The sequence below is a fragment of the Takifugu rubripes genome, chromosome 8, assembly GCF_901000725.2.
Source record: "Takifugu rubripes chromosome 8, fTakRub1.2, whole genome shotgun sequence".
NCBI classification, from domain to species: domain Eukaryota; kingdom Metazoa; phylum Chordata; class Actinopteri; order Tetraodontiformes; family Tetraodontidae; genus Takifugu; species Takifugu rubripes.
In genome coordinates, this window is record NC_042292.1 from 18,607,378 (window position 1) to 18,633,779 (window position 26,402).

The following is a 26,402-nucleotide window of genomic DNA, read 5'->3' on the forward strand; positions in this document are numbered from 1 at the left end:
AGGAGCTGCTCCGCTTCCTCTCTACAATCAGGGAAAACGAGGAATCCTTTCATTACATATCAACTCCCGGGGGTCCGGTCCCGGTTCCGGGACAGCGGGGGCCGCGGCGCCGAAGTCACGGCAAGAAACGGCAACAAATTTGTGAGCGGCGCTCAAAATGGCCGAGTGCTACGTCGGCGAGGACGGCTGCCTCGCAAATTCTGCCGGTTCTGAGGGGAGTTCTGATCCGAGCTGAAGCTAATGACTGCAGCTTAAAGTCAGGAACGCCGCAGCAGGAACGCCGCTGTCACGGCTCTGATTGATGGCCGGGCACAGCCGACGCCGGGAAAACAAAACAAAGGAAGCGTCGACTCCACCAGAAGCCACCAGGAACAAAATTACGCCGCTTTTTCCTGGGCAGTTTATCCAAAATGAGAATAAATGGCTGAGGTTTTAATACATCCTTGGAGGATAATATCAAAGTAATTCATTCAGAATATGAAATGGGCCATTAAAGTGCAAGGCAGCAAAGCTAATGTAAAAATAAATGCTATTACAAATATTAAAGTTAATATTAAAGTTATATAATATATTAAAGTTAACAGCTTAACTGCTGTTTATTCAGCTCAGTTAAATTATTTTCTGACTCCTACAGCGACTTAAAGCCGTAAGCGATGGCAGACACGTGATATTCTCGTCAGCTGACACGCTAACGTTCAGCCAGGCTGAAAAAGTGTGTGAGTAGCAGCAAAACCATCGATGCAACGCAGCTAAATTCAGCTAAACTGAGCTAAACGCAGCTAAACTGAGCTAAACGCAGCTAAACTGAGCTAAACGCAGCTGAACTCAGCTAAACGCAGCTAAACTGAGCTAAACTGAGCCAAACGCAGCTAAACTGAGCTAAACGCAGCTGAACTCAGCTAAACGCAGCTAAACTGAGCTAAACTGAGCCAAACGCAGCTAAACTGAGCTAAACTGAGCTAAACACAGCTAAACTGAGCAAAACGCAGCTAAACTGAGCCAAACGCAGCTAAACTGAGTTAAACGCAGCCAAACGCAGCTAAACTGAGTTAATCACAGCTAAACTGAGCTAAACACAGCTAACGGATGATCCAGGCTAGAAATACATCACAGCAAACTGACATGAAGACAAAAACAGGCAGAATTGTGACATTAACCCTGACGCAAATGGGAGTTTTACACTCAACCACTAAAACGTTGTTAATCTGAATGATTTGAAATCAAAAGCCATTTAACTGAAAGCAAATCTCTTAAACAGCACTGAGTGAAGCTTATTAAGTGTTTCTAACTCCTGAATCGTGTTTATTTGTGTGTGAAAATGAAAATTAAACACTTTATTCCTCCAGATCAGCAGCTCGTTGGCTCCCTCTGCTGGCTGATCGGTGAATTACTCCCACAGAAACGTGCACGGACCGCTTATCCAACTATATCAGTTAAAATCACGCAGCATGTGTGCACGTGAAACCTTGCCAACATCGCGCCCCTGCCGATACCACAGAAGACTAAATCTCATTTTTGGAGGGTGGAATGAAGAAATGACACGTTCAGGACACAACAACAACAACAACCACCCTGTAAAATCAAAGATGGCGGCAACAGATTGGGAGAGAATTGGCGCCACCGAAAATCCTGCACACCCGACCCTTAAAGACAAACCCCTGAAGTTCAACCAGAACCTCCTCCTTGATTAAAACCTCTCGGTTTTAAATTTTATTATTTACAAATAGGGGCCGACCTGTTTATTCCCTTTTCTTTCCCTCTGTGGCGGATGAACGTCACACCTTCAGCTCAACGCCATCACGCCGGCGCTCGCCCGTGGTGCAGCGCTGTCGCTAACGAGAGGAGCCGTTAGCGCTAACGCTAACCCGAGAGGAGTGAGCAACCTCTCACTTTTAGCATTAATATTAAATCATATTCACATGAAAATAGTTTGTACAAAATAAGAAATACCTTTAAAAGCTCTCAACGTGGCAGATTTGACTCCTGCTAACCGTGACGAGCCGTTTCTGCAGCGAGTTATTAAAGCTAAAAGACGACGTTCTTATTCATCAAACGTTTAATCAGAGCTGCTGAGAAGCGACTTCCCGACTCAGATTCAACATTATTGGGCAAAATTCCCCGAAGCCAGACATCAATCACGCCGTTTTGGGGCAGGAAAAGGCTAATTAGAGGTTTAATTGAGATTTGGCTTTCCCTCATTAATCATTTGATCTTGTTGTCATGGTAAATTAGTGTCCTGAAGAGGTTTTTCCTGCACCGTCGCTGCAGGTTTCGCCGACTTCAGAGGGAGTTTAGCTGTGCGCCGCGCTAACTTACTTTGGCAACCTCGGGAGAGCAGAAACAACAGGTGGCTTCCTCAGAGTTCCGCTCACACGTCGGAGGAAATAAATAAATGAAAAAGGTGTCGTCAAACCTCCAGCGGGCCCGGGTTCAACCATTGTTGCCGCCGTGTCCATTTATAACCAAAATCACCAAACTTTCTCCGCGCGGCTAAACGCGTTAGCAACGGGCGCGCCGCCAGCGCCCAACTTCATCTCCCTCAAACGCAATAAGAGGCGCGTCGCCGTGTCGGGACGCGAACCTGAGACCCTGGGATGACAAACCCACAACTCAAGGATTAGCGGCACCATGCTGGACGAGTGCACGAGTCAGCCAATTAGCAGCAGGTGGCTGCTAACGAAGCCTCCGTAACTCCTCCCAAACCTGAAGCGGACGCTGAATTAAAGAACTCCGACGCTACGCTGCTGCCATCGTTAGCAACAATTTCAACAACTAGTTGCACCCCCCCACCTAAAAAAAAAAGTGTGGCAGATGCGGGAGTTTCCTTACCGTCGTAGCTGGCTGCTAACAAACCGAACCGGTCCAGAACCTTCACAAAGAGGACCACCACCACCAGCACAGCGATCATTTCCAGCCCCTCCAGGTTCATGGTCAACATGTCGGAGCGCTCAGAGCGCGTCCATGTCCGGGGACACGGAGCCCGGCGAGCAGCGCTGAGTGCAGGCCAGTCAGGAGCCCCGCATCTCCGGGTCTGAGCCGAGACGGCGAGGGAGGGAGGGAGGGAGGGAGGACGAGCGTGTGGAGGGGAGGGGAGGGAGGGAGGGAGGACGAGCGTGTGGAGGGAGGGGGGGGAGGAAGGTGGCGAGAACAAAGGCGAGGGGGCGGGATGTGAGAATGGGGAAAAATAGAGTCGGCGAGAACTTGATGCTGGTGGAGGAAAAAGAGACGAGGAAAAAAGAGACCCACAGAGCAGCCCCCCCACCCCCTTCCACCCCCCCGATGAGGGCAGATTTGCCCTGGAGGTAAGTGGGGGAACAAGAGGGTCGCATCTCTAACCGCGCTAACGAGCTAACGGCTGGTGTTGGCGCTGGAACCGGGTTCTGATTAGATGGTTAAAGGTCTCTCAGGGTTGATGAGGTCACACTCGAGGGTACGCGGGGGGGGGGGGGCAGCGCCACAGCACCCCGTGATTTGATTGGTCGGCTGGGCGCGTTGGGACACGCCCCTTGGAGGTGAACACAGACGACTACGGAGCTCAGGGCGGCCGCCTGTGGTGACCTCATCGCCTTAAAATAAAGCCGAGACGCCCAGAGGACAGGGGACAGAGGACAAGGTCGGGGTCACGTAGAAAGACAACACGGCCGAGCAGCGAGACGTCCGCAGGTAAAAATACACCTGCGGTCGGCGGAATCCGTCTGACAACAAACAGATGGGTCATTGCCTGACCTTTAACCTCCCCCCACCCGACCGTCCCCACAGTCAGCAACACCAGCGGATCAGCAGCGACCTCCGCAGCCTCTCACCGGCACCGCTGCCGGCTCGTTGGGCCGGAACCCCCCCCCCCCCCCCCCGACCCGACCCGGGAGGGGGGGCCCCAAACGTCCGCCGACGCTGCACCCACCTCTACAGACCCCCCACAGGTGAGGCAGCGGAGCAGGAACCAAATATGGGACTCAGAGCTCAAGAGCAAGTATGTGTGTGTGTGTGTGTGTGTGAGTGAGTGAGTGAGTGAGTGAGTGAGTGAGTGAGTGTGTGTGTGTGTGTGTGTGTGTGTGTGTGTGTGTGTGTGTGTGTGAGGACCGTGTAGGAGGACACGGCGCCACAAAGGTGCAGACAGGGAAAAACACCCATTTGACACAAATGTCAGCGTGATTTTCCACAAACTTCCCGCCTGCGCTCCAATCAGCGGCGCCGGAGCGGCGCCGTAATCAGGCCGTTGGGCTAATGGCCGTGAAATCATCAGGTGTCATCAGCGCCGGGTGTCGGATCAATCAGAGTGTGATGGTGATGACGGTAATTGCTGCCTAATAACGCATCAGTGCAGAAGAGCGTGGCGGCGCCGGGGGGGGCTGAGCAGAACCGCTCCGGTTCATTTGGACCTGTGAGCCCTTAAAGATGGATTCTGATCAAGTGGGATCCAGGTATTAAACTGATCCAGAATCAAGAACTCTGATGGATCACAGCCAAACGTTTGTCAATCCTGGAACCCAGATCCAGGTCCAGACTCCAGGTCCAGGCCTCAGGTAAGGACCAGGTCCAGACTCCAGGTCTGGGCCCCAGGTCCAGAATCCAGGTCTGGGACCCAGGTAAGGACCCCAGGTCCAGACTCCAGGTCCAGTCCCCAGGTAAGGACCCAAGATCCAGACTCCAGGTCTGGGCCCCAGGTCCAGAATCCAGGTCCAGTCCCCAGGTAAGGACCCAAGATCCAGACTACAGGTCTGGGCCCCAGGTCCAGAATCCAGGTCTGGGACCCAGGTAAAGACCCCAGGTCCAGACCCCAGGTAAGGATCTCAGGTCCGGGCCCCAGGTCCAGACCCCAGGTAAGGACCCCCAGGTCCAGACTCCAGGTCCAGACCCCAGGTAAGGACCCCCAGGTCCAGACTCCAGGTCCGGACTCCAGGCCCGGGCCTCAGGTCTGGACCCCAGGTCTCTGGGGCCGATCACCAACTAGTTTAATTAAACCTCTAACTGATGACGTGAGGAGCAACTTGTTTATTTCCTGTTTACACTTTTGTTGTTACTGTTTAGTAAGAAAATCATCATCTTGACCCCAAACGGACAGATGAAGAGGTTAAACATCGACGACCTCCAGAGGACATTCAGGACGGGCCTGAGGTCAAAGTTCAATCAGGACGACAGCTCCAACATAAAGATGAGACCCGATGAGACCACCGGGACGGGTCCAGGTCCACAGAACCCGTTTGGGTCTTCAGCCTCACTAATAAGGTTTGTTGGAACTTGAATGGACAGTTTGGGCCGTGGACGGTCCGAATGTGCTGGTTCTGATCCGTTTGCACCACGAATCCGACAGGAAACTTTAACTTTAAAAGTTTCAGGTCAACCTGAGGAATTTTCTGTGTCCATTCGCACCTGAGAGCGTCTCCATGGATACGGGCGATCGACCTGGATCAATAAACTGATTCAAGTCTGTTTCTCTGCTGCGCGTGAAGCTCATTCCTTTGATCTTGTCGCCCCCAAGCGGAAACACTCGGTATTACAGGAGCAGGCGCTCCGTCCGTGGAGAATATTCTTCACATTTCCTGATATTCTCGAGTTCAAAGAGATTTTTAAAGCGATAAACCTCCTAAAAACGCTTTGATGCTCTGGTCGATTCAACGTTCCCACCAACGCTCTCGACAGGCTTTGACCCGTCCTCACGGTTCTCCTCTGGAACCTGGATTTTTGAGTTTTTTCCCAGTTACCCAGCAGGACCGGATGAAGCGGCCCCGCCCCTGAAGGCAGCACGGGTCGCCATGGTGACCGCAGCTGTTGCCGTGACCTACTCTGCCCACCGCTGAGCTCAGCTCTCCACACCTGCAGAGCCTCTCTGAGCACGGCGCCGCTCATTAATCCAGTTCCACGTGAGCCCTCTCAGCGCCGGCGGAGGGGGCCCCCCCGGGGCCACGCGGATCCATTCCACCCAGCGTTCCGAGCGGCGCCGCGATAAACCCAAAGCAAGCTCGCCGCAGCCCAAAAGCCAGGCGACGCGGCTTTAGCTTTTCAATTTAAATGCTAATTTAGGGGGTGAAACAGAAACAGAGGAGGGTGACGTCCCCAGGACCCAGATTACAGGTTCCTGATGACAGCGGATCCCAGCGGATCCCAGCGGGGGACCCGGAGCCGCCCGGCTCCTCTCATCACGCATTTGCATATCGGAGAATAGAGACAAGTTTTCCAACAAATGCGTCCGTTCTGGGACCGTGGTGTCCCTGTTAAAGGTGATCCCGATACCGGCCTGTAGTTCTGATGGTCCATGGCGACAGGGACCATCAGGAGAGGCCGAAACCAGTCCCACAGCACCCCCCACCCGGACCCATCTGCCCCCAACGAGCCCGGTCCTGCTTGAGGTTTCCACCTGTTAAAGGGGAGATTTTGCCTTGTTGGGGTCACAAACCCAGGACAGGACCAGAACTGGTATGTAAGAGATCCGCAGAAGAGGATCATTTCAGCTCCGGGCCCGGTTTGACCAGAGGGGATCGTGGTGACACGGCTGCCCCCCCCCCCCCCCGAACAACGACAGCTGCTCTCCCGGCGGTCAGCCGCCATCCACGCTCAGATCTGTAAACACCAGAAGGCCCGGACGGAGCCGGCGCCAGCAGCCAGCAGAACCCGACTCCAGATCCAGGAGCCGCGTCACAACGGATCTTCGTCCGGGAACTCGAGCAACCAGAATCCTGAATCTGAAGGACATCGGCGTTGCTTTAGCAGTCGGCCCGCTGAGTCACCGCCGCCGGTTCCGCTCGCTCCACCGGAGCAGCGCCCCTCCCAGCGTTCCTCTTCCACTCCCACACAATCACAACACTCCCAGCAGCACAAACAGTCGAGACACTTCAACCAACAATCACAGACCCCCGCCAACAAGGACAAGCACGGCGGCGCCGGGACATTTAGGAGAGGCGGGAACGCTGGCGGCGGGGAGGGGGGGGCAAAGTTCCCGTGGGCGCTCGCAGCACCGGCGTGGTGTCGGAGGGAACAAGAACAGTGGAGTGGGAAGTGAAGCAGCTCTCAGCGTCCCCACACAGTCAGAGCTGGACGCTCTCGTCCTCTAGGACAGGAAGTAGTGCGGAAAGAGACGTGATGGGACGATATTCCGCGGGATGATACAGGAAGTTGGAGTCGATGCGTAAAATGGGGCTTAAAAACTGGCTCAAATAAATGAAATACTTTAAAATATTGAGCGGAAACGTCCCCCAGAAGCACTCGAAGACAAACATGCTGACACGTGAGGACAAGAGGTTCTGTCAGTACACAGAACCAGGGTCCAGACCCGGGTCTGGCAGGACAGATGAGGGGTCCTGATATCTGGTTTCTGACTCTGAACCAGCAGGTGCCTGTCGATCGTGAACGTTCGAGGAGGCCTCGCTATCTTCGTGCTAACGTTAGCGTTAGCCGAGGGCTTGAGTTTGGAGTTTAGTGATTCGGGAGGAGGGTCGGTGATTCTGGAGCGGGTCGACAGCTGGGCTGGCGAAGCATTAGCTCCCAATGCTAACAGACGCTGAAGACAAACTCCGCCCCCCTTTTGCACCTTTACTTCACCTTTCAGGACACGTTTATATACATAAACGCTCCGACTGTAATGACGCGTGTGTGGAACTACTGTCGTTCTTGGCAGGTAAAACATGCTAACGGCGCACACGCGTGTCCGCTCTGATCGATTGCTGGAGGTCGCTGCCGACGCTCCCTCCTGGATTTTGCTCTCCGGCTCTCTCGGAGCGAAATTCCGAGTGGATTTCACACGCCGGTGGTGCAGCAAGTTGGAGCGTGGTGATGGAGGAGAGTCCTCAGGTGAGGAGGAAAGGTAAAGAAAGGCAGCCTACCTTTGGTCTTAGCCTTCTGCTTGGGCTGGACAGAGAAGATGACCATCAAAGCCCCCATGATGCCCTCCAGACTTTCACACGTACGGATCTGGAAGTGTTGAGATCGAGCGCGCACTTCTCCTCCCACACGAGGACGGCTTCACAAAGACATTTGACGGGAGCGGAGAGGGAAGAAAGGCTTCCGGAGAAAGCCGCTTCTCTGCTCTGAACTTCCCTTTATACTCCGGCGAGGTGGGCAGTCCGCGGAGCCACGGCAGTGGGAGAGTTTTCAATCTTTCCAGGCGCATGCTCCCCCCCCCCTTCCCCGTTTTCCCGCTCTGAAGCGAGAGCTCGTTAGCCGCTCGCCGCGGCGTGCGCGCTCCTCTGCACTGCCAAGCACCTACGTTAGCTGTGCGCTGAGCGAGGAGCCATTGACCACACTGGGAACGCTGGTACAGACCTCTCTACTCATGGAGGGGGGTGGGGGGGTCGAAGCTGGCGGGGAGGGGGTGACCAAACATGGACGTCCTGTGTCCACTAGCGCTAACAGCTGCTGGGAGTAAATATTAAAACTCCACCCAAACATCCCTGAGAGCGTCTCCGCTACGCGCTCATGCTAACGGGCGCTTGTCTCTGTGGATCAAGACCACAGCAGCAACATCCCAGCTCGCACCTTCAGCGCCCCCTAGTGGACTGTGAGGGACGTACACGCTAACGTTTCAGATGAGGCTACAGCTGCTGAGGAGGGTCAAACACAAACACCCTCAGGTCGGCCTGTGGGAGGGGGCCCGTCTGCTGGGGGCCCGACTGCTGGGGGCCCGACTGCTGGGGCCCGTCTGCTGGGGGCCGACTGCTGGGGGCCGACTGCTGGGGGCCCGACTGCTGGGGGCCCGACTGCTGGGGCCCGACTGCTGGGGCCCGTCTGCTGGGGGCCCGACTGCTGGGGTGGTGATAGTAGCGTCCAGGATTGGACCAACAGAAAGTCTCCCACTTCAGCATCCAGGGTGTCATTAATGCACCTGACAGAACCAGACGGGGACTTCAGACGGGGGTTCTGACAGAACCAGACGGGGGACTTCTGTCGCCCGCTCGTCTGACTTGGACCCACTTTGAGGGGGATTCTTTAGATTAATCAAAACCCACTTTTGCTGTCCTCTGCCGCCCACACACACACACACACACACACACACACACACACACACACACACACCAGCCGACCTCCACAATCAAGTACCAATTTGTTCCCGGTCCATTAACTGGCCCTTTGTTGCTCTCAGGGCTCCTGCAGACGTTCCCGCTCCACGTGCACAAACGCGCACACAAAGGCAAAGGCCGGACCGCCGTCGCTCTGAAGGTCAAGAGCCTTTGAGTCGCCGGAGCGCGGCCGGCGTTGGAACTGCAATTACTGGGGGGGGGGGGTAATCAGAGACCCGGGTTCAATCAAACTGGGACCGGTTCTGTGTGATCAGAGCAGATGGGTCCGTTTCAAAGGCTTTTCTAATTATTCAGGAGCAGAAAATGACTTTTCTTCCAATTTGAAGCTCCAGAGAATCCGGTTCTCTGATCCGGTTCTGATCCGGTTCTCCGGAGTCAGTCATCTCCCATCAGCTCAGCCTCTAAAACAACTTGATCGGACCCAAACTTAGAGGCCATTTTACATCAAACAGGTGCCAGCGTGCGCGGCGTCGTGCACGTGTGATGCACGTGGGTCCCGTGCACGTGTGATGCGCGTGGGTCCCGTGCACGTGTGATGCGCGTGGGTCGCGTGCACGCCGATCCCCTGCAGCTCCGCCTGCCATCCTTTCCCACAGCTGCTTCCCGCTGCGCCTCCTCTCCCGTTTCCTCTTCATCAATGGATACTCGCTGCTCCATGGAAGGTCGCCGACCTGCAGGAGGCCGCTGGGCGCAGGTTTCTCCGCCCGCTGCTCCTCTAATAGCCCGTTTAAAAACAGCCGCGGCCACAGGAGGCCTGTGAAGAGCCGGGTTCTGATGGAAACCGCGGCGGCGGTGGCGGCGGGCTCGTGACATCACTGCTGGGACCTCACAGACGTTGTTAAAGCTGCGCTGCTCATTTCCCCTCAAAGGGAGCAGAACGAGACCCCAGCAGAGAGCAAAGTGCAATAAACACTTTTCCCATCCGCCGACGCTCCAACGCCGAGCAGCCGGGGCGCCAATCACTCCAACGCCACTTTGTGAGACGTCACCAAGAGCCCGGAGCCGAGTCCAGAAGAACTACAGCGGCTTTTTCAAGTTTTATTTTTAGAAGCAACGAAGCACTTGAGACTGGCAGCGAGATGAGATGACGGCATCTTTCAGCCCGTCACGGACACGCCAGGAATTTCCTGGCGGGGTGCAGTGCACCCTGTATCCACCAGGGGGAGGCAGCGTGCGCCCAGGATCCAGCACTGTTGCTGAGTGACACGTGCACGTCAGACAAGACTTGTGATCAACACACCACAGTCAGAGTCGATCAAAGACGTTCAAGCAGATTATCATCAACCTTCAAGCAGCTTCTGGCGTCCAGAGGCTGTTTCTGAGGAACAGATAAAGCAATGACGTTCCTCAAAGGCAGGTTCCATCAATAAACATCAAAAAGCGACATTCCCGGTCGTTCTGCACGGTCTGAATGGGGCCAGCAGAGGGCGCCATCGCCGCGTCTTAGAGTCAAAACCTCCTCCATCCTCCTCAAGGTTCAGCTCTCCACAGCGTTCCCTCCTGAAAGCGTCCGTAACCTGATCCCAGATGTGGCCCCAGCAGCCGAGAGATAAACCGAAAAAAAGGCTTTTGAAGCCAGCGTTCCGTAAGAGATTCAGAGCAAAAAGCACAATGTAAATAACAAAAGGCAGACGCGCTTTGATTTCCATGACGCTGCAGGGGCTAAAATAAACCAGAACCGCGGCGGCGGAATCACACGACCCGGCAGGTCCGAGCGGAGGGAAAACTCTCCCGGATCTCTTCAGCATCCGGAGGAAGTCGTGAGCGAAGCAGGGCCGCACGTTTAAATGTGCGAGGCCATTTATCAGCATTAATGTGAGGTTCTGCACCAGGAAGCGGCGGCCTGCTATCGATCACGTTGGTTCTAACTGGGAAAGTCGGAACGCCGTCATTAATCTTTGAGATAAATCATGAAAGAGGATGCTGCCATAAAACCTCTTCACGGACGTCCTGCTGCTGCCCCCCCCCCGGCAGAGACACACAGGACGTGCTGCGTCCAAGCCAAAGGATGGACACCAGTACCTGTCCAGATGGTCCGAGTCAGCAGGCGGCCGTCACCGACCGGACAGAACAAACAGTCGGGAAACGCTGCTGCTCCGCACGAGAGCCCAACTTCTGCCAACCCGCCACCAGGGGGCCCAGAACATCCAGCACAGCTTAAAAATAACCATGAAACGAGCGGGACCCCCGGTGATCAGCACGGGGGGGGGGGGTCGGCTGCCCCGAGGGGGTGGGCTTCACCTGCAGTATGGCAGGAACGGGCCGTTACCGTGGTTTCAAGGCTCCACCGGATCAATGCGGCGTCAGTTTTACGGCCCCGTTTCTTTAAACGGGGGTAAAAAGGCCCGACTCAGCACCGATCGCAGGACCCCTGATTCCTGATCCAGTCCATCCGTCACCCCCCCCCCCCCTCCCTGAGCCGTAAGAGCGGCCAAAAGTGGCACAATGGGGCCGCGAGACGTTTTTCTGAGGCAGCAGCGCGTGAAATGAGTCAAGTGGAGCCAAAACACATCAGAAATTCACCGAGAAGCCCAGATGGACATCGAAATTCTGCTCTCAAACGTGGCGATCGCTCGGCTAAACGGCCCCGCGGCTCCAAGCGAGCGGCCCAGTTCGTGATACTTCAGCAGGCTTTAGCCTCGCTAGCATGTGGCTAACTGCAGCAGCTAAAGTTTATTCCAGGGCTGCGAAATTTGAGCGCAGACGAGCGTTGCTATAACAACAAATGCGATTAAATGTTCCTGCAGAGGCGGCGGGTTTACGAGTCGGTTCCCCTCAAATGACATTTCGTTGCGTGGCTTTTTTATAGCGGGAGGTTGTGTTTATCCCGTCGACTCTCCCTCTTATTGCCCTCCAGCCATGAAGCGCTTCAGCCTGGATCAGTCAGAAAGGGTCCGAACCTGAGCTGAGCTAATTTCACGCCGTGACGTAACAGAGCATCTTTGCCATCTTCAGCTCCAGCATTAGCCTAGCATTAGCCAAGCATGCGCCGTCCCTTCCAGAGTCGGCCTTTAGGGTCAGGAGACGGGCGAGTGACACATTCCCCACTCGGAACTCTCTTCCACGAGCCTTGACGACGGCCCGTCCTGACGCTAACTGTGCCGTCGATGCCGCCAACGCGACGGCTGCCAAGCTCCGCCCAGCGCCCATTAGCACCTTATTAATAAACCAGAGAGCGGGGGGGAACCTCCGTCTTTTCACAGCCAGGACCGACAGCTAAGGTAACACCGAAGCGTATCCGCCCGTCTTCGGTTCCCCCCGCCGAGGCCAGGTTACACGCTAGCCTGCCAAGTTAGCGACAGCCTTCCATCATCGCGCTGCAGCAGGCGGTTCACCGAGGTCATGGCGTTTGGCGGAAAGGGTTGATTAGCTTTAGCATCATCAGGAAGTGAACGGACAACGCGTTTCCCGATTGACTCAGAGGTGAGCAGCGGGAAGGAAAGATGGAAAATTCTCATTCTGGAGCGTTGAAATTAGACCAGTCAGCACGTTCCCAAACACCACAGAGCCCGACGCTTCCCGTTAGGTTAGCGCCGTTGCTCATCCTTCGCCGCGACACCCGGGAAACAAATGTTGCCAGACCAGCTCCCGGAGAGGCGACTCCGTCTCTGCCAGGCTCACTGACTCGGCTGACCTTTGACCTATCCGAAGGTGCGCGGGAGCTAACAGTGCTAGCTCGAGTTCTGGCTCATAAAAACTACATGCAGCTAGCCTGATGGAGAGAAACGTTGAATTATGCATCACGGCGCTCCGGCAGCGAACGCCACCTTCAGACGCTCCAGGAGGGGAAAATTCCAGCTCTTTTTTGGTCCAGATTCCAAACGGAGCGGAGCGAATGGAATTAGCCGGGAGCCTTGACAGGACGTCAAACCGAACGACTGAACCGCACGACAAAAACAACGAAAACAAAATACGTCAACTGTGACGACCGATCCAGTCCGGCTCCTGCGGAAGTCCGTCTCCGGGTTCTGTTGCCTCATAATTCCACCCACGGGACACGTTTCCCCACAAGAGCAACTTCCCATCCACACACACACACACACACACACACACACACACACAGACTTCCACCCACCTGTTTATGACAAACCCTACTAAGAATATTCCGACATTTCGTTCCTGGCGGGGGCAGAATTCCTCTTCCGAGCTGTCGGCTGAGACAACTTTCAGCCCTCAGCAACGCAACTTTTCAGTTTCTAATTCAGAAAGTTGCACCAGAAACTTTTCGCAGTGATGTTTGCAGTTATAATTCATAGTTTTCCAGTTCTGATCATGAATCCGGCTGAAAGTTGCCCAGATGATCCCGATAACGAACTCCGTGTCCTCACCACTGACAGCTGGGAACACCTTTGATCTGGAACGTTTGGTTTTTGCGGCACGTGCAGTCGTCGTGACGACCACGGAGCGCCACGGGCGACTCCTCCTGCCTGATGAACGCAGCGGCGTCCTGCGCTAGCGCCCGAGGTCGATACGCAATCGATGAATTTAACCGGACTCCATCGCTCGGCAACGCGAACGGTCCCGATTCCCTGCAGAGCGGAAAGATTGAGAAAACTGTGTGTGTGTGTGTGTGTGTGTGTGTGTGTGTGTGTGTGTGTGTGTGTGTGTGTGTGGAATCCGAGCCGTCAGCCGGAGGAATCCTGGTATTCACCCCGATACCCGACTTGGTTGAGTGACTTGTCTCAGTTTGTCCCCCAGAGACGACAGCAGAGATGCTACATTGTTAGCTTAGCATTGATGCACACGTCCTCCCGCCCTCCGACGTGCGTATCGATTAGCGCCGTCGTTCGCGCGCAGCTCGCCCCCAGACCAACGCCGATGACAGGAAATGACAAAGGCGCTCGCCGCCGCCGCGTCGCCGTTAGCCAAACGCTGATTTTCCGTGCGTGTGCAGGTGTTAATGATTCCGAACCGTCGTTCAGGTGAGCGATTCAGCAGCGCCTCATTAAGCCGCCGCTGCCTCCGACGCCGTCCGGAGGGAATTCATCTCTTTCGTCTTCTCGTCTCGGTGATTTACGCTCAAACTTCCCGTTGATATTTCAGTCGGCATCAAGCCGCCAACGGATCCTTCATCACCTGCACAACCTTCGTGCCCCGTCAGCGGTTTTTTCCCGCCCTCACACGCGCTCACATCAATTATTCACGCGTGTTTATTCCCACCTCGGATTTAACCCCATAATATCCCCGGAACGCCACAACTGAAGGTTACTAAACAGGTAGGCGATTATCTCCGTTTGTCGGTCCAAACCAGCCAAAAGGTCGACATGAAAACGTAATGAACGTGCACGTCAGCGCAACCGATACGCCATTAATAAGCAATCAGGAATTTACTGGAAAAATCCCTAAAGTTATCCGACCTTGGAAGGATTTTCGTTGTTTTGTGAGTTTTAAAGAGCCGGAGGAGCTTAAACGCCACCTCTCTGGGGCTTCGTTAGCATTAGAAGCTAACATTAGCCGTTAGCTTCCGCTGCTCTCGAGGTCAAAACATCTGCAACAGGAACAGTTAGCATGAGCGCCGTCATTGCAGCCTTCATTAAGGCACAGGAGCAACGTTTCCTCTCACTTCAAGTTCTGCGGGGAGAATTCCCAGTGTTCGTGAATGCATCGCTTCAAACAGTTGATGTACATAGTGGGGCAACACATTAGCTTAGCATTAGCGCAGGGCTGATCCTGTAGAGCAGAGGTCGAGAACCTATGGCTCTTTTGATGGCTGCATCTGGCTCGCAGACAAATCTGTTTGGACCCAACAAGGTGACGGTTAGCTTTGCTAGCGCTTTAGCAACTGTGAGGAACGGAGCGCCGTTCACGGACGGGAAACCGCCGAAGGATTTGGCTTTGGACGAGCCAACGGACGTTCGCAATTTATCCCAGTTCAGCGTGATTGCAAGGAATGCTGTCGGTGGTTCCCGACCCTGCTGCCGAGTCTATAAAGGTTCTGTAGCGCCACCCAAAACCCTCCGATCCGCTCTGGTCTCTCTGGTCCAAACCAGACGGGAGGGTGCTGAACATCATTCCCGGCATGAATTATCCAGGACCTGCACATCTGTTTCAAGGAAAATGAGATTTCACAGATCTAATCCGTCTCTGACAGCATCGGCGGCGGCGGGACGCAACATCACACCTTCAGACAGGAGTCGTCGCTCCTTTAAAGTCTTTTCACAGCAGAACCGGGCCCATTTTTCACTTGTAATGGGCTCTTCGATTAAACCCGATCCCTGGGGTGATAGCAGACAGCGCGGCGCCGCGGCGTCTGCACAGCAGCGACAGTCGCTCGGGAGCGGAGGAGCGGGACGGGAGCGTTCGGTCCTCCCGAGCTAGCAGCGGATTAGCTCAATTAGCTGTGGTAGTTTAGCATTATTCTGCCTGTCTTGAGATGGCTCCGCCCACCGCCGCCACATTCACGCAATATTTACACAACTCCTAATTACGGCGGCCAGCTGTTGACCACCGTCACAAATGAACTTCACGCGAGGCCGATCAGGAAGTCTCCGCGGCGCGGGAACGCCCGCAGCGCTGCAGATAAAACGGCGCCATTCATCACGGAGCGTCCCGGATGACGTTTATTCTCTGCGAAAACAGGCGTAAAAATTAGGCTCATTAATCATCTTCACACTGAGGAAGAGTCGCGGCGCAGCCTGAAGGTGGTTAATGATTATTTAATCCACGTCTTTCCGAGACGGAACGCTATCAAAGAGGGAATCACGCCGCCACCGCCGATCCGGGTGGAGTCGAGACGTCGGAGAAGTGCGTTTGCTTGTGCTTCTGGGGACGTTTTGGAATGTTAGCTTAACGCAAACCTCGCTGCACATCCACTCATCAACGGCGAAACATGGAGCGAGCACCAGGATCAAAGCAGATCAAAGACAAATTCCCACCTAAAACCTTGAAAACTGGATTCAAAACTACAAACCAAAGTTCCCGTTTTTCACAAAACAGGTCAATCGTTTATTCTCAAAGGTCACACAAAGGTCGTGCCTGGAACCTGCTTGGGTCACCTGCGGCTAACGTAGCCGGTGGCGCCACAAAAGAGACAAAAAGCGCCGAAGAGAGACGTGAAAAATGCAGATCTGTTGGCTTAAAGACCGTTTTTATGGCCACTTGCATTAGCACTAGCACTACCATTAGCATTAGCATTAGCAGTAAAGCATTAGCAGTAAAATGTGCCATTTTTTCAAGCACGCCGGCAGTGTCATCGTCCGATACTCGTAGCGTTAGTCGATTAGCATGTTCGCACCCGACCAATTAAATCAAAGCAATACGACTCCATCGATCAGATCCCTGGCGTCCGTCACCGGGGGCAACCGGCCCATTACCCGGCTAATAAATCACGCTCAACCATACGAGTTCAATTTACGACAGTAAGATTTAAACGTTCCCATCGGTTCCATTAGAGTCGGAGTGAACCGGATGGGGAATCCTCTGGGGCCGGAGAGCCTGGAGGGATGGACCGGAGCGGCATCCATCCATCCCGATTAGCTCCAGACTGAATGAAGGAGGCGATGGAAGACGACGCAACGGCCAGCGTGAGCCGCCGGCCGAGCGCCGCCGCGGCCCCGGAGGTCGGTGGCGAGCTGTAAATGGCAAACGAGTTGCTCCTCCTCCGACGCTTTGCATTTAGATTGAATTCACCACCGTTTCCGCGTGGAAAATGCAAGCGGAGAGAAATTCCCGACGACCTCCCTCCGAAGCAATTCATCGCCTCTACCCGTGTTTTTCGTAACCTTTCGCACTGAGGCGCGGCGGCGGCGGCGTTCCACACCGTTTACATTTATTTCCACAAACGGCATCGTCAGCAAGCTAAATTAGCTCAAACTGCGATGGAGGAAAAAAGAGGAATGTCGCCCAACGGCGCCAAGATGAATTATGTCATGACGAGGTGGCTAAATCGTTACCGTGACAACCTTGAGAGATCACTAATTCCAGCAACACAGCAGGGCCGGACCAGAAAGCGCCGCGACCCGGCGGATCTCAGGCGCTAGAAAACCAATTAAGACCTCGATGGCGCCCAACGACGGCCGCTGACGTGCTGTAATGAAGCAGACAAATTTAGTTTCCGACAGATTACGCCGCCCTCCAGCTAATTCATCCGTTAATTTCCAGTGGCGGAGACGTTTGGAGCGATCGGTCAGGCAGAGTTGGTACGTGGACGGGCTGAAGGTCACGCGGTCCAGATGAGTGGGCGGAGTCACTGTCCCGTGATGCCAACAGATCGCCCCCCCCCCCCCCGTTGCCATCCCAGAATGCACCTGTGATGATCGGATGAAACGGCCACACATCAAAGAGACGAAAGGGAAGAAAACCTTTTCTCCGGGCCGTTTCCGGCACGTCGGCACATCTGTGGCGGCGCGGCGTCCCAGAAACACGATTCTTTATGCGACGTAAAGAATCATTAACTCGCCGCAGCAAAGCTCAGCGAATTCAATCTGCAACCAATCAACGGCGACACGGAAAATCAGTCGATATCAGCCGGTTTTTACCCAGCAGGTCCCCGAAGGAGGTAAAACACCGGGAATAAAACACATAAAACCCCAGAGTACTGCGGGACGGCGTATAAATAAAAAAGAGCCGACGGCTAATGCTACGCTAACAAAAAAAAAAAAACGGTAAACGGAAAACTAAAGTCAGAATCGGACTGGCTGCCTTTTCTGTGCTGGCGCCTCATTTGTGTCCATTTGGTCTTCTGAGAGTCCTGATTTCTTCTCATCAACGTCCAAAAGAGTCATAGGAACGGTCCCAACGCGCCCCCCCCCCCCATTTATATCCTTCTGATTTAACGTATTCATACTGGGAAGAACGGCGGGACTCTGGAGCCGAGCTAAAAATAGCCCAGCCGTCCAGTCGCAAGGACGCTTGTTCACAAACATTAGCGCAAATGGAAAAACTGATTACCAGGGTTAGCCGGGGGGGGGGGGGGGTGGAGGGGTGGTGGGGGGGCAAATGGACAGCATGGCGGGATCACGGCGCACGGGACAAAGATCGGAAAATGAGTGGACATCAAATCCAGGCGATCTGGACCGGTTGGCGGATGTTGTCAGGACGGATAAATAGCGATTTTAGCTTGATTCAAAACCATTAGCATAACAACAATATAATCAGGAAAACTAATTTAATTTTCATCGCCATGACGACCACAGCCCTACAATGTCTTCTGGCTGTGTTTTACTCAGACAATCCTCGTTACAGGACCAAAATAACCAGAAACATCTGGCGCTAACTCGCCGTTAGCCTATTTATCGCACTTGTACACAGTCGGGAGGCGTGAGAATATTTATCAAAAAGCATAAAAGCGGCTCCACTGAGGAAAATTACGTGGTCCCGTTAAAGTCCTCCTGGGGGGGCACAAACTGCCTTTTCAGCTGCCAGGGGGACATTTTTATGACAAGCTCGTCATTGACTAATTACTGGCGACAACAGCAGCCCGTCCCACCCAGGCCAGGGTCAAAGGTCGGACCAGTCCGGCCCCAGGTCTTTGCTAACGGCCATTTTTACGATTGGTGACAGATCCAACATTTATGCTAGCATGCTGCTAACGTGCTAACCAGCCGCTAGCAGCAGATCTCGCTTTTTGTTGACGTAGCCTAAGATGCTAACTGAATATTAGCATATCTGCGTCTTCTTGTGCAACTCTTCAGTTTTGCGCCATTCCGACGTGGAAACAATCGGACCAAACTGAATCAGGAGGCGCCGACGGGAGTCCAGGAGGCGCCATCGCTGCGGAAGGCGCTGCACGCCGACGCAGGTGCGGCGAGCAGATGCCGCGGCGCCGTCTCCCTCGTCTCCAGCGGGAGCACGAGCGGGAACAGAAACCGGGACAACTGCTGCTGTGACCCACGCTCACGTGATCCGTCGAGCAGCATCGGCGGCTGTTCTGGGACGATGAACATCTCAATTAAAATCTCACGGTCGACCGAGCGGCACCGTCCGTCTCCGTCCGACCAGAAACGGGTCAGAGCGAGTTCTGTGCGCCCGCGGGGCACGAAAACGTGTCCCCAGTGGAACGTCTCAGATGTTGGGTGTCGGTGACCGGATGAGGCGTCGGGTCACGAGCTCAAGTGTCCGCTCGGCGTTACCCACAATCCCTCAGTCACGATAAATCTGAGAGCCACGGCTGCTTTCGGCGCCGGCGAGGTCGGCGAGGACACGCGTGAAGACGCAGCGAAACACTCCATCGCCTCCATCACGTCTAGAACTTAAGGACTTCGTTATTAATCAGAACGGCCCAAAATCGATGCATCACGCAGGAAGTGCAGCGGCCCCGGACTCCCTCTGGCTCCCGGCTGCTCCTCCTCCTCTACGCAGCAGCCGCACTCAGAGCTTGACCCGTTAGAAACCTGGTTCAGCCTGGTTCCGACTGTCCTGACTGGTCCTTAATGTCCTACTTGGTCCTGCCTGGTCCTTAATGTCCTACTTGGTCCTGCCTGGTCCTTAATGTCCTACTTGGTCCTGCCTTGTCCTTAATGTCCTACTTGGTCCTGACTGGTCCTTAATGTCCTACCTGGTCCTTAATGCCCTACCTGGTCCTTAATGCCCTACCTGGTCTGACCTGGTCCTTAATGTCCGACTTGGTCCTGACTGGTCCTTAATGCCCTACCTGGTCCTTAATGTCCTACCTGGTCCTGACTGGTCCTTAATGCCCTACCTGGTCCTTAATGCCCTACCTGGTCCTGCCTCTCCTACCTGGTCCTTAATGTCCTACCTGGTCCTTAATGCCCTACCTGGTCCTGACTGGTCCTTAATGCCCTACCTGGTCCTGCCTGGTCCTTAATGCCCTACCTGGTCCTGCCTGGTCCTTAATGCCCTACCTGGTCCTGCCTGGTCCTTAATGCCCTACCTGGTCCTGCCTGGTCCTGCCTCTCCTACCTGGTCCTTAATGTCCTACCTGGTCCTTAATGCCCTACCTGGTCCGACCTGGTCCTTAATGTCCTACCTGGTCCGACCTGGTCCTTAATGCCCTACCTGGTCCGACCTGGTCCTTAATGTCCTACCTGGTCCTTAAGGCCCTACCTGGTCCTGCCTCTCCTACCTGGTCCTTAATGTCCTACCTGGTCCTGCCAACACTATATTTTCGGATGTGCAGCCTCTGAAGCGTCGGCTCCAAATCCATTGACATGTTTTACTGAGCGCACACCTCCAACACGCCTCGATCAACCCCCCCACCCCCCCCCACCGACCTCCAGATTCCAGCCATTAATCTTCCCTATTCCCGTCCCTCCGCTGGGACCATGCGCTGTGGATCCATATTTCTACAGACAGTCCAGCTTACGTGAACACAAAAACCAGAGTTAATTCTAGCGTGCAAACATCAGCCACATCTGCAGCGTCCTTATTTTAAGAACTTCCCGTTGTCCCTTTCCTCCCAGTCCAGCCACGACCGCCGCAGGAGATCCGAGTAAAACGGGACATAAAAGCCTCCGTCACCGCGGTGTAAATCGACCAGCTGAGCTTCGCTCAACAGGGGAAAATAATCCACATCGGCTCGGATCAATATTTAAAGACCGACGCCAGTCGTGCTGCCAACCGCTCCGACGCTACGCGAGCTTTCCCGCCGCTCATGGGAACCGGAATCAGAGCCGTGGGGATCACGAGGCTTCCTCCAGGTCTCTGGGGTCAGGAACAGGCCACGGCCGGATGGAGCTGCTCCCAGCTCAGCCGTCAACGGCCTCGAGAGGCTCGCCAGGAGACACGCCGCCAACCCCTCAGCTCCGCCCGCCGCGGGCGCCGCCTCGCTCGCCGGGCGAGTTAATCAGCAACTCAGTCAACAGTCAGAGCGCGTCTGATGCAACGAGGAGGCGGGAAGGTGTCAACGTTACGCCGCCGCCGCCATCAGATCATTGCCGCACGACACGGCGCCAGATCCTCCGATAATCACCTCCGGCCTGTGTGGAACCCTTCCTGGTGTAATCTGCCGGTAATCCCGACGATTCCCCGTCACGTAAAAAGATTAGCTGTCGTGGAACAAGTGTGAGGAACACGAGGGGAGCCTCCTGCCGCAGGTTCCTCAGGTTTACCGACTCTCCATAAATGGGATAAATCGGGTTTCCGACGCAGAGATGGAGAAAGGACCCGGTTTAATCTGTTCCCGGACACGCCTGTCCCTGAACACGTCGGGAAAATCCCGCCGTAGTCGGGAACGATTTCAAATCCTGCCGGGAATCCTCGGTCAGATCGATCTGCACACTTTTCCGAGCAGAGATTATGACCGAGTTTCCTCTGGAGTTTGACTCCGACATGGATCTGAACTCAGGAAGAGCAGAGAAAAGCAGGGCCGCCTTACCGGTGTGGAGCGTTCCCGTCACCAGCCTGAACAGGTACTGCGCCAACTTGAAGATCTCCCGCTTGCACCTCTTCCTGCAGCTCATCGTTGCTCCGATCGGTCGCAGGTAGAGATCAGGACTCCGCTCCGAGGGGGCGTTTAGTTTGGAAAACTCCGGAGCCTGCGTCCTGCTGCGGCGGCGTGGCCCCTGAGCCCGGAGCCAGTGACGCTCATGAGGGAGGAGAACCGCTACGATACGAGCTCCTCCGGGGTCGGACCGGGGGTGCTGGGCGTCCCGCTGCTCAGGTCATTAATATCTTCCTATCGGCAGTTTACTTCCTCCTCTCTGAGGACGGAGTGTGTGTGTGTGTGTGTGTGTGAGTGTGTGTGTGTGTGTGTGTGTGTGAGTGTGTGTGTGTGTGTGTGTGTGTGTGTGTGTGTGTGTGAGTGTGTGTGTGTGTTCCCGTGGCTCCCCTCAGCCGACACGCAGCTCCGCCGCTCTCAGACCCACAAACAAAGCCACGCTCCCACAGCTGAGCTCGTAGCGCTCCTGCTGCTCTGCTCGACTCGGCACCATCTGTGGATGTTTTACACTCTGCCGATGGTTGCCATGGAGGCGGGGCCAGAGAGGAGGAGGAGGAGGAGGAGGAAGAGCGGAGCGATTGAAAGTGCACAACGAGCAGGAGGGGGATAAAGGAGAATTTAAGGGGAAAGTGTCCAGATGAACGGGCGATGACGGTGCATTATGGGTCCGGTGGAAGCGAACTCGTCATCGGGGCGACGTTAGCGGCAAAGACGAGGCGCAAATAAAGACGCCTGGCAGAGACGCGGAACGCCGCGCCGCTGTCCCCGCAGCGAAGGACGTCAAGGTCAGCACTGATGATGACTGACAGGCTGAAGACGACATTAACGCTAGCCCAGCGCGTCGCCTCCTCGGCTAATTAGCACGACGACGCTCATCCATCACTGTCGTCTCAGGCTCATCACGAACTCCTCGTTAACTCGTGTTTGCACCTGCATGACGGCGCGCGCTCCTCTGGCACTGCCATGGCCCCCCTCCAGAGTGGGGGGGGTCCCCGCAGGTCCCCCGACAGAAGCTGACCTTGGAGTTCTGGACGGTATCGGAGACAGGAAGTGAGGCAGGAGCTGTTCCACAAATGTGCTCAAGTATCACTTGGAAGTTCTAACTGGGTCACAGCGGCACAGAACCAGGTACCTGTGGGGCGTCGCGGACTTTCATCGACTTTGCCAGAAGTCGATCGCCAGCAAGGTGACATTTCAATTTGTGAAACAGGACAGAAAAGGCTCTCTTCTCTGGACCCTGAACGGGTCTGGTTCGAGGGCTTTCGGACCTGTTGGTTTGTCCTACCCGACCAAAACCGTCGCATTGAGCCCAGATAGTGAACTAGCATGAAGCCTTTGCTCCAAGTGGACTTAGCCTCATTTCTCCTGGAAGCTAATCCCTCACACGCACACACACACACACACACACACACGCACACACACACACACATCCGTGTTAATTCATCGTGCTACATTTTTAATTTAGCTCCGTTAGCCACATAATGAGTTCCGCCTGGTTTACAAGCCCCTCCCACCTGACACGATCACAGCGCCGGATTTCGATACCGGTGCACCTGTTTGGTGGCTGTTCCCCATTTTCAATCTCCCACATAAACAACATCACCCCAGGAATCACTCGGGAGCAGCCGAGCGCCTTGCTCCTATCACGCCACCTTCCCGCCGTCCCCCACCTCATTATTCCGGAGCCCGGCAGAAGGTCCGCTCCTCTCGCGGGAGGAGGGCAGACAAATAGGACCGCCACATCATCGGGGTACCCTGCGGATCATCTCAAGGCCTCCGGTCCTCCGCAGAACAAATCAACACATTCCGCGTCCATATACAGTCAGGAAAAACCTCTCACCGTGAGCCACGTGCACGTGGAGCATCAAGGCACAAAGGGATGTATGATAAACAGGCGGTAAAACAGGCGAAGAAATCAAGGATGAAGCTTGCACATGTGTAAATGAATCTCCCAGATGATCCGATTCTGGCATTCACTGACGGAGATGGGGGCTTTGATCTCTGTTGCTTTGATGTTAGCACATCAAATCCTGAAATCCAGTAAATAAACGTGACTTTTGCCTCATTTTCTCCTAAAGGAACATTTTGTCCCTCTGAAACGTTGCTTTGATCCAGTGCACAAACACAAATTTAGCTTCCCAGAGACGCCGCAACAGACCCCGATGCCCTTTAATCTTGATATAAAAGCACATCAAAGATTTCACCTTTTCCACATTCTTTAACGGCTAACGGCCTTGACGTTGGAAAACGAGGAGAAGCGCTGGGATTTATGCTGCACCCAGGAGCAATTAGAGCCCCAACATGAACCTGGCCGCCGAAGTCGACAGATTTATTGATCCTGACCAAAGACATTTCCCTCTCCCGTCACACAAACGCGCAGGTTCTGCTTATAGACTTCCTTTTCCAGGACGGAGGCCGAATAGACGGGTTAAAAAAAGAAAAAGAAAAAGAGATGAGCTGCTTGTTGAGGCTGCAGAATAAATGAGCTCAGTCTGAGACAACTGAACAACGGGGCTCGAGTTTGAGCTGCTAACGGGAGTCGCTGCCGCCCAACGTGCACATAAACGAGAACGTTTACGCTCACGCTAGCTGCAGCAGCTAAAGTCTGAAACTTCTGTCCGTGCGACGGGTCGGGAACGGTTCCGTGGGTTGGATATTCGCACCCCTGCTCCAGGAAACAGGCTAGCTTGTGCGGAAAGCTGAGCAGATTTATGAACACCAGGACAAACAGGGACGCCCGAGCACGTCTTTGACAAAGCGCGTGATAATCCCAGAAAAGCCGGGTCTGGGATATAAACACCCACAGCAGCCGATCGATGGGACGTGACGGATAATCGTTTTTCCGTGCTGACCAGGAAGGAGTCAGCAGAAAGTGGACGGCTCCTCCCAGCTATTAGCATGTTTGCGCATCAACCCTGGGGTGTAAAAGACACCGATTTCTATTTTATTACGCACTAAATGACGCCTTAAAAACAGCCGTAAAAGTCTGAAGAACTACCCAGAACCATTCGGCTCACTTCCTTGCTTTTATCGGAGCGCCGGGGGTGTCCGTGCCGGGTCGATATCAATAATTAATAGCTTATGACATCGACGCGCTACGTTCAGGGCGATTGCTCGCCCACGGCGCCATTGTAAAAAACAAAAACCATAATGTGTTGGGAACAGAGTGCTCCGTCCCTGCCTTTGGAAACAAGAGCGTACCAGGAACATCTGGCGGTTCTGAAATGATAACCGCAGCCACCGGGCCTCATCGGCATTCATTAGCGGCGCCGCTTTTCTTAAGGTCGTAATGGAAAACTGATATAATCCCCCGTCGTTAGGAATCTGCTGATGAGGAACAGCGAGGCTTGAAATGCAATCTAACTTTGTGCCGGGTCAGAACCCGGCGCTGTGGCTGGCTTTATCTCCTCACTGCGGCTATTTGGCTCCGATAAGGCTGAGCGGCTCCGCGCGGCCGTTCAAAAGCAGCCGAGGAGGCGCCGGAATGATGAATGTGCGTTTCCTAATGAACTGTGAAATGGATCAGCGCCGGGGACCAGGAGCCGCTTCCGCCGCGTCGTTATTTAACCTCCGAGAGGCGAAAATATACAACCTCTCGTTTTGTGGAGCTGCTGGGAAGTGCGAGATGTTGCGCCCGAATACGTGCGGACGTTTTCCAGGGCACGGATGCGGATGTGCCGGCAGACGGCGCCGGCATCTCGGCGGCTGGGATCGGGCCCGATCCGGCAGGAATCACGTTTATGCAAATCTCTCTGAGCGGGATCCAACTTCTTTCCCGGGTCTCCCAGGACGACGGAATACGATGCTGAGCAGAACCAACGAGGGGCTCCGGGTCCTTGTTAACATGCTGATGAAAGTGAAGACCGACGCACGTGCACGGCTTTACACCCCCGACCAGGCTGCCAGACCCCCCCAACTCAAAGCCTGTAAATGTCATCTGAAACCCCCAGAATGACCATTTATCCCAACACTGGCCACCTTTCGCTCCCCGTTTGTTGCTCCTAATGTTGGGGGGGGGGGGGGGGGTTGGGGGGGTTGGGGGGGTTCTGAGGGGTCTGGCTTTGCTGCTCCTTCATAAATCCAGAGCTGACTCAGAGGTCCAATAACCGCCACTGTTATGAAGCATTCCCAGGAGACAAAGCCTGCGGCTCCGGTTAATGACACGTCTGGACGTCAGGCCCGGCAGCAGGAACCTCTGGACCCCCACCGCTGGGGGGGGGCAGGTCAGTCAACCCTCATCGGAGCGCGGCGTTCCTTCCTCCTCCCAGAACCATCCTCTTTACGCACCAACTCTGCTTTAGCATCCGCGTGCTGGACGGGCGCCCGAAACTCGAGGGAAAAAAAAAAAAAAAAGAAACCACTCCGACGCCGTCGCTGGAGTAGGAAGATTACAGCCACCAGCACGCAGCGCTAACGATCGTTAGCGCTGTAATTAGGGGGGGACATTACACCGAATTCATCAGCGGAAGTGGGCTGCCGGTAAGCGCTCGCAAAGTAGGAGGAAATGCGGCGCAAAGGGATCATGTGGTGGGTTAATGTCCAGCCTCAGATGTGGCGTTCTGGCTTAATGGAGGAGACGCCGTTTCTCCGTAAACAGCTGCCATTTGGGAAGCAGGCACGGGAAGCAGCGTTACTCAAACGGCCCCCCCGCCCCGCTCCAGGGGCGTCTAATGCTCCATAACAGGCGCGGCCACTTGAGCCGGCTTCATCGCGGCCAACACGCGCAGCGAGGACGCCAGCGAGCGGCGTGTTAGTGTTGGAGGGACTAACCTGTCATAACAAAGCGTAGGTGGTGCCACGCTACGGCGCTCGGCGCCATTTCTGTTCCATGACCTCATTTAGGCGGGTTTTTCCGCCGCTGCGAGGACGCCTTTGACCTGATTTCTGCACCAACAGAGTCCAACGGTGGCTGAAGAAGGATGGGGCTTGTCCACCGGGAGCGGGCGCACGCCGTTTTATTTTTACCCCCCACAAGTGAGAACATATGGACTCCGTTACTGGAGCAGCAAATATAGAAGATGCCCTGAATGTGGAGCCGCACGGCTCAGAAATTC

At 54.8% G+C, this 26,402-nt stretch overlaps 1 protein-coding gene across 4 annotated transcripts in view; it reads right to left on the minus strand.

The window, feature by feature from the left end:
* The window catches only part of kcnip4a (potassium voltage-gated channel interacting protein 4a), a 51,994-nt gene that overhangs the window by 16,182 nt on the left and 9,410 nt on the right, over positions 1 to 26,402 (minus strand). The window contains exon 1 of one of the 4 annotated variants that reach the window (XM_029840417.1): positions 21,286 to 21,842. The exons of 2 other annotated variants lie outside the window; for them this stretch is intronic. In XM_029840417.1, the coding sequence (XP_029696277.1) occupies positions 21,286 to 21,370 (85 nt within the window). In that variant the 5' untranslated portion in view covers positions 21,371 to 21,842. Of the gene's footprint in view, positions 1 to 2,829; positions 3,012 to 21,285; positions 21,843 to 26,402 lie in introns of those variants that run through there. One more of the 4 variants, XM_029840416.1, reaches the window with a different exon arrangement.